The 8,936-nt window shown below is 32.2% G+C and overlaps 1 protein-coding gene across 1 annotated transcript; it reads right to left on the bottom strand.

The window, feature by feature from the left end:
* Positions 1 to 700: 700 nt before the first annotated feature.
* On the bottom strand, positions 701 to 7,100 carry LOC114266688 (Acyl-CoA N-acyltransferases (NAT) superfamily protein). The gene is made up of 5 exons (XM_028207606.2): positions 6,693 to 7,100; positions 4,359 to 4,514; positions 3,456 to 3,551; positions 2,736 to 2,856; positions 701 to 1,098 (listed from the first exon to the last, which is right to left on the bottom strand). Exons 1-5 carry the CDS (start codon positions 6,993 to 6,995, stop codon positions 926 to 928), a joined length of 849 nt encoding a protein of 282 aa, XP_028063407.2. The 5' UTR covers positions 6,996 to 7,100; the 3' UTR covers positions 701 to 925.
* Positions 7,101 to 8,936: the final 1,836 nt, after the last annotated feature.

Genomic DNA, 8,936 nt, shown 5'->3' on the forward strand with positions numbered 1-8,936 from the left:
TTGTAATACAAATTTGATTCAAATATATAATTATCAATATCTAATCATCGTAACTTTTTACATAAATATTCTACCTAACAGATTCTACAAAGTTAACAATTTGTATTACCGAAATTAATCTCAAAATAAACCTACTAAATCTAAATGCTCCCTCAAATTAAAATCACAACGTGAAAGAACCCAACTCATCTTCAAATTACGTTTCTTATTACAAATCCACATCCGGCCCACATTGGGAATGCAATAAGGTTTTTTCACTATATGTTTCCTCCCCATACAGCTTGCAAAGTTTTGGCTATTCCTTGCAACCCAACAAATTGATATCAGAGTAATACTAGCGACTCTAAATATTTTATCAAATATTCTACCAAATATTTCACATGAAACCCACATGGTGTGGATCTTACATGCATGTAAGACATTTGATATAATATTTGATAAAATATTTGAAATTTCTAACATTTTTCTTAATATTGCCAATACAAAAAATGGACAATTTACCTGAAAAGTGGACAATCCTTCAAGGTCATCAGTCCCTAAACAAATAAATAACTAAATTTTCAAGAACCCAAATTGAAGAACTTAAAATAAAGTTAGTCAGATCCGAATCCAATTTAAATATCATAAAAGTTCAACTCAGTAACATTTTATCATACCAAAAAAAAACAAAAATTAACCCTTTTAATGGGACACAAAACAATGACTCCCAACCTCAGATTTTATTGGAAAAAGGAGCAATTCATCACACAACAGCTACATCAAGAAACTATTTCTAGAGCAAGTCTAATCATAACACGAAGACACCGCGAAGTTTGGAAGCTTAATTTGCAATTTCGAATGTGAAACAGGGACATGTATGTATGGAAGACTAAACCGTCAAGAATTTACAAAGTAAGACATATTGTGACTACTTGATATTGTAATATTACAAGTCAAGGGTGTTAGGGATCTCGGTCCATAAAAGAATCCTCCGTGGCCGATCCAGAAACCTGGCTTGCCATGCAGGTTCATCATTTTCATAAACAAAACCACTTTTCATGTACAATTTTTTTGCTGGTTCATTGTCAATGGTGACATGGACATATAAATCAGATATTCCTGTAAAAAAAGTCCAAAAGATTGGATTAGAGTTTTAACCAAACCAAAGACTGGGTTAAAGTTATAACCAAGTGATCAAAATAACTCTGCATGCAGCCAATTGCATGGGAACAAGAGGCCTATTCATTCGCACAATAGAGATACAAAGCACAAAAAATAGAATTAAGAACAGCTCATTACAAGGGTGGACAAGTGTTCTTCATACTAGCTATAGCTATCCAAAAGCTAAAGGTATTCTATATTCAAATGAAAGTTATCACTGAGAAATTTCAAACAGCATGAACAAAATGATTCATAATCATAATGTTAAACTTTGTAGGCCATACACAGAAATGCATGCCTATAAATTTCTACAATTTCCTCAAGTGTGGTTGCCAAAATTCAATGCATTTGCCCCTAGTCGTAAAGAATTATAATTTGCAAATTTCATATAACTTTCAAATAAATATATGTAGAAAAACTAGCAAGTCAAAACTCTAAGTTAGACAAGTTCATGTTACCATCGTCTACTAGACATGAGTTGCATAATTAATTACAATAAGAGCATAATCTTACACTCCGTTTGTTATGGAGAAAAAAGTCGTCCACATTTAGTGTTTTGTATGATAAAAAAACAAAGTCAATGCTTTGTGGATAGCTTTGATGCTGATAGCACTTACCAGGGTTTTTTTTTTATTATTGATATTCGATGTAAGGTTTTTACCTTGATTCCTAATCAATAAAATTTACTTTGCCGATAAAAAAATAAAAAAATAAAAAAATCAAAGTCAATGAAATTTTCTTCACAATCAACGAAAAATGAGCTTATTTGGAGTAAAGGACCTAATGAGACAGATGTAAGGTCTACCAATGGCACTGCCATTGTCACTACCTCTATCCCACCACAGTTGCTGATGCCCTACCACCACTATCACCACCGCCACCACCACAACACAACCACCATCATCACCACCACTGCTACCACCATCACCCTACCACCCCCACTGACCACTACCTTCACCACCACCACTGCCGTTGCCGCCGCCACCACACAACCACCATTAATGCCATCACTACCACACCTCACTACTGCAACCACTAGGACCATCATTTCAGGGTTGCAAGTTTGCAACTAAACACAAGAAAACATATATGAAAAAGACAATTTATGAAAAATGTGTTCCATGGAAAACATTTTTCGCCAAAACAAACGGAGCATTATATATTTTTTCATTTTTCTTTCTTTTTGAAAGTAGCAATGCTGTTTGTACAAAGTAAACATCCAAGAATAAATATTAGATACAACAAGATGGCATATAATATCTGATTTACTATGCAACTTCTCTTACTAAATCAATAAAAGCCGAAATGAAAAATTCATGAGCAATGAAGACCTTCGCAAGCCCATAAACATGTCAACCAGATCATTCCAGTTATTGATTTATTGCAACTTTTATGACAATAAACAACTAGTTTTAACCGTTCTGATGCTTTTATGTCACTAAATTTGATAATGTAATTACATCCTTTATTTGTATAGGTTATCAACAGAAACAACGATAAAAAGACGAACACAGTCTTGCAAGCAATTATACTTGTCCAAAAAAAAAAAAAAAGTGCAAATTTAACAATAAAGAAAGTTTGTATGAAGTTGTTACCCCAATCTCCAGCAATCATCTTTGATTTCACAATTAGAGCATGAGCCAATCCATTTCTTTGCAGTTCCTTGGCAACACATACATTGCTTAGATATGCTCTTGCAAAATCAGCACCAATCCCCTATTAAGAAAAGCCCATAATCAAGCAGAATCATCTTGATACAAAATTCTACCAAGTAAAAAAATAAAATACATTTAGAGATGAATCACTATCTTAGGGCATAAAAAAGTGTAACTTACAATTTGCCCAATTAAAGTATTAGCATTTTCTCACTTTCATCGTTAAAGTTTATTTTCCCAATTAGGTTCATAAACTATCTAATTTCCCGATTTGGCCCAAGGTCAAAATGTCCATCCAAGTTATAATGGAAAATGACATATCAGCTACCACATGGCACCCTGTCAGCTACCATATGGCATTTTAAATGGAAATATGATAAAAGTTACTTTCCCAGATTGACCTCTTAACTATTATATTGTTCTCACATTGACCCTTAAACTTGATGATTTTTTTCCCTATTTATCCCAAGACATCTTAGATAGGCAGGTTCTAATCCAGGAAGAAGATTCCTAATGTGGAGAAATAAACATCCATTATGGAATGGATCTCATAAGACAAATGTTAATCCCTTTACAAGTTTAAATGCATTGATTAAACTCTCTTATAAATTAGTGAATTATATGCATAAAAATTAAGAATTTAGTGCTGAAATTCAATACCTGTGGCTTCATTCCAGTTATTTCATCTGGAAGCCTCAGACACTGATTAAGATCAAGGGTCCCCACCACTACCCGATCTTCTCCATTCTCTGCAAACTAAAGAAGATATAAGAGAACAAGAAAATTAGGCAATTCCATCATAGAATGAAAAGTGATACATATACACACAAGTAAAACATACAAAAATGCACACAAACATTTTGTAATACTCCACACATTACCCATCTCAATTATGTGTTATTAACCAATTAAATTCTTGTTTTAGATTAACTAATTTGGACTAAATTTGTGCTTAGATAATTTAGTTGGTGAGTATGTTTCTATACATATACGTATATATGTATGCATGAACATTGAACACACGCATCTAAAGTTTAGTAATGTAAATTCCACTAGTAATGAAACTGAGCAGATTTCACATAACGTCAATAAATTCCAGAATACTACATCAGGTAGCAACACAACAGAAATTATGAAGCATTGACTATGTTCAGAGTTTCTAAAATGACAAAAGAAAAAATTATGAGCCCTGTTTTCTCATATGCTCAACAAAAATTGTCTTCTCCTCCAAGTAGAAAACACAGAAAATTGTACTAGATGGAGGTAGGTACAGACACGAGGACAAGGAATCCTTTTAGTAAAATTCATTCATGAACTTCTCAGTATTCTCAACTAAAACCAAATTGCACATAAGAAAAATCCTATGTCAGTTGAGGTCATAATCTCCATAGGGATGTGTTAGGTTTAGATGTTTATATTCAAACCCCCACTCTAGTGCCAGTAACAGTTGAACTCTTTTCATTGGTACCTCTATCCAGGATGTACAAAGTCCACCAGAATGGCTATGAAGACATTATGGGAACTAAAAGTCACAAATAAGAAAAATAATGGAAATAGTCATACCTTGCATGCAGTGCATAAATCATCTGAAATGCTTAATAAATGTGATAATGGAAGTGTGGCATTTATGCAGGAAACTCTTCTAAAGCCTGTCCTCTTCCCAGCAACACGTTCCTTTAACGCTTCAAACTCACGCTCGGCCAAGCACCTCTTATGATCCTAACAGAACTTGACAAGGAGAACATACCATCGGTATTATATTAAATAATTTTAAAGAAATTAGATTTGACTGTGGACACCAACTTGAACAGAAGATGCTTTATGTAGTTTCCCTCATTTATTCTTGTAATCTTCTTTCTTTCAAAGGAAATAAATAAACCAAAAGAGATAATCAAGAGTAATAGCTAAATTCAATAAGTCCCAAAAAACATGCACAACTTTATTTTAAAACATGCTTGATAACTAAGAGAAAAAAAAAAAGCAAACACAAAATGTAGAATTTTACCTTTTAGTTCCCAGTTCAAAAAAATAAAAATAAAGAATGGAAGGCCACATGTATGCACTCACTTTCACTATTGGCTCATTCACCCTTGTATCAGGTTTTGATATAGCCAATGCATGATTGGGCACCATAACAGTTTTGGCAAGGTTAAGATTGGCTTGCATGATCCCTAGAAGTGATTTGTTCAATTCCACATGACAACACCATTACCATTTCTTAGTGGCCCCACCATAATCCAAATTCCCACAGTAGGAAACCATGATTTCATTAGTGTTTCAGAAAAAGGGGCGTGCAAGCAAACGATTGAACACAAGATTGACTATTTAACAAGCATACACAAATATAAAACAGAATGACCACAAGCTTTCCGACAATGAAAGAATTCAACAACTGGCTTTGTCCAACTTTTCTAAGCTTATGTGCACCATGATTGGGAAGGGAAACTCTACCAACAATAACTAGGCATTAGGAATCAATGACTTCACCGCTAACCCCACTACTATTTATAAATTATAGCATTCACTTATTTAAAAAATTTAGTTTCAATATCCCAAATTTAAAATATCCATCCTTTAACTAGCATTATATCAATCAATTCAAAATTGAATACTCTATTCCCTTGTCAATTCAACATGCAAATTGTGTTCCCATTGTTGGGTGTGTCCTGCATTTTGCAAGCTTGTATACAATTATTGGGCTTTGTACATATGTTTGGGTTGGATTAATAAAGGGTCCAACATGTATAGATTTTCCTAGTTGTACGAGAACTAGAGTCTCTACCCTTTGCCTACAAATAAGGGAAAATTATTAGTTAGCCACGGAATACCACGCAGCACTGTTCACATGGTACTCCCAATCAATAACATAGTGGAAAATTTCACAGGTAGGACAATGTTGACCCACATTTGATAGGTAATTGGGAGACAAAAATGATCCACAGTATATTTTGCAGTTCTACATTTGCCGGAGCACTATGTAGGCAATGGCACATGGTTGTCCGAGACTACCTAATAATTTCCCATGAACAAGAAGGGAGTAGGATCCTTATTCTTTCACTCATTTACAGCCCATTTGGATTGGGTGATTTGGGGAGCAGAGAAAAGAAATCAATTTTTCTTGGTCCATATCACCCGTTTGGATAAGTAAAGAGGAAAGAAATGGAGTGAAATCATAAAAAATGGAGAAAAACTCACTTCTCTCACAACTCCTATTTTGAATCTCTTCAAAAGCGGAGAGATTGGGAGAGAAAAGAAACCACCTAAATGCTATTTTGTTGTAATACCAATATTACCCTTTCAAATATAGAAGAAACAAAAAGACTAACTCTTATAAAGGTTAATTTGGTAAATAAAATGATATCATTTCATTTCTTCTTTTTTTTCTTTTTCTTTTTTCCCTTTTATATAGATTAATCAAACAAGATAAGAGAGAAATCATTTCATTTCTTTTTCTTTTCTCTCCTATTTATCGAAACAAGAGGAAGATAAATCACAAATTTTTCTTTTCTTTTCTCTCATAACTTAGATAAACATTTCTTTTCCTTTCTGTCCCAGGTTACCAGACAATGACATAGTGTTAGTAGAAGCATAATTATGTGTATTTTAATTTAGTTTTGTTTTTCTCTTTAAATTGCGATTGTGCCTCTGCATTTTTTTGGTTTCATCCCAAAACCTTAATTTACAATTTTCATTTTCTTAGATGCGTAAAGGAAATGATACAAAAACCATGCTTGGATTAAATAATTTGCTTTTATACCCCCAAATTCAACTCTGACTCCAAATATAACAACAAAGAACAAACACAAACAATCAAATTGATTATCAAAATGGTGTTACAAATTCAGAGAACAATCAAGGAAAACAATCGAAACCCAACAAAAGTCAACTAACACTCACTTCGATGCCGAAAGAGGATTGGTGGAAATCGTAGAAGGATCGAATGCGAAGACAAGATGTGGCCCAGAGCTCGTCATCGGAGGCCGCTTCGGCGACAGTGAGAGCTGATTTGTCGAGCCTCGTTGGGGTCTTGGGTGCGCAGAGGTGAGAGGCGATGGAGATCGGACGGCTGAGACAGTGGGAAGCGAAAATGGGCTTGAATGATGACGACGATGATGGAAAAATGGAGGTGGAAGAAGAAGAAGAAGAGGAAGGAGGAGGAGAGAGCAATGGAGGTGGAGATATCATTGTTAGGATTGCCATAGCTGCTTTATCTCCTCTCTCTCTCTCACACACACACACGCTCTCTCTCTCTCTCTAGGTCCACGTTAACACTATGTTTGGGAACGTAGAAAAGAAAAGTAAAGTGAAGTAAAGTAAAGGAATGATTATTTAAGTAACAAAAGAAAAGAAATAAAATAAAATAAAATAAAATGATTGTGATTTTTTTTATTTTTGTTTGATTAAGTTTCATTAAGAGAAAAAAGAAAAGAAATTATTTTATATTATATTATCAAATTAATTTTTTTATATTTTTAATTATTTTATTTCTTTTATTTTTATAAGAATAAAATTGGTATTATGAAAATAATGATTTTTTTTTTCTCTTTCAATCTCTTTACTTTTGGAAAGATTGAAAATGAGACTTATAAGAGAAATGAGTTTCTCTCCATTTCTCTTTATTTCTTTTTATTTCTCTCTACTTAAATTATCTAAATAAATATAAAAAATGCATATCATTTCATTTCTTTTCTTTTTTTTTTCCTTCCAAATCACTCAATCCAAACATAGCGTAAGTGTTGTCTTGGTTAAAAGTTCGTACATATGTATGCGTGTATATAATGGCCCCGTTTGGTGTAACTGTTAAAACAACTTATAGATTATAACTTAACAGATTATAGATTATGACTTTAATCAGAAGTTGTTAATCTGTTTGGTGTAACTGTTGGATTATAGATTTAAGTTGCTGAGTAGGGTTTGTTAAATAAGCTGTGAAATAGCTTTTTTAATTAATTTTTATTTTTTATTTGTCTACATTTCTCATAAATAATAATAATAATAATCTATAGTCCATTTGAGTCTTTTTCTATTTTTAAAAAAATAAAAAATAAAAAAATTTAAGAGTATAACCATAAATTAACATGTTCACAGCAGAAGCTGATAATCAGAAGCAAGGGGTGAGCAGCTTCTCAGAATCAGCTTTTTTGAGTTAAAATAAGCTGTTAGAATCAGAAGCTGTTTGAAATAAGTTTAACCAAACAGTCTAAAATAACTTTTTCAAAACTAAAAGTCATAAGTTAGCTCTGAAAAGCTGAAACAAACACCCCTAATGTATTATGCGTTGCTGCTGTATGAAGTTATTGTTTTTACATTAACCGAATTTGTTTAGTTGCTCAAATGAGGCATCGTTGGTAACATATTTTTTTTAATAATTTTTAGTTTTTTTTATTAAAATATAATGTAAATAAATTAATATATTTGGAATATTTTTTTAATTTTTATAAAAAAATGTATAAAAAATAGAAATAAAATAAAATTTCTAACTTTTTGGTATAAGCTGTTAGCTTTTTAACTTTTAAATTAAAAAGTGATATGTTTGGGAAGTTGGGTTTGAGGATTTTTTTCGGCTAAAATAGTTACAAAAAACAAAATAAACTTTTTAACTTAATAAAACAAAACAACACATCCAACTCATAATCATTATATTTTTTTTAACAAAAAAATCAAAAAAGCCAAAAAAATCAAAGCCCTTCTCAAACCATTCTTTTTAGTCTCAGGCTAAAATAGTCAAAAAAATTAAAAGGTTAAAAAATCAACCTACTTTCCAAACGAACGCTAAGTCTCCCTTCGAAAAAGATCGGGTGTAAGTGAGTCTCCTCTTCAAATTCATTTGGATAAATTCGGATTACATAAATTTGATAAGCAAATCATTATTTTTGTTCTTATTTTTCTAAAAAGATGAAGGTGGTTGAAAAAAAAAAAAAAGAAATGATTCACCTCATCTGCTTATGATTAATTTTTTAAAATTGAATTTTTTTTTAATTTTTGTTATGAAATATTTGTATAAGTATCAAAAGAAATACAATTGAAACTTTAATGAGTTTTGGATCAAAATAGAAATAGCAGAAAGTTTTACCGTATGGGAAGTGTGGTATACCATGTGGTAAACTACATGGTGTGATAAATAATGGTAAATAGTGAAGG

Source organism: Camellia sinensis, chromosome 4 (genome assembly GCF_055761805.1).
Source record: "Camellia sinensis isolate YWXY chromosome 4, ASM5576180v1, whole genome shotgun sequence".
Taxonomy (NCBI): Eukaryota; Viridiplantae; Streptophyta; class Magnoliopsida; order Ericales; family Theaceae; genus Camellia; species Camellia sinensis.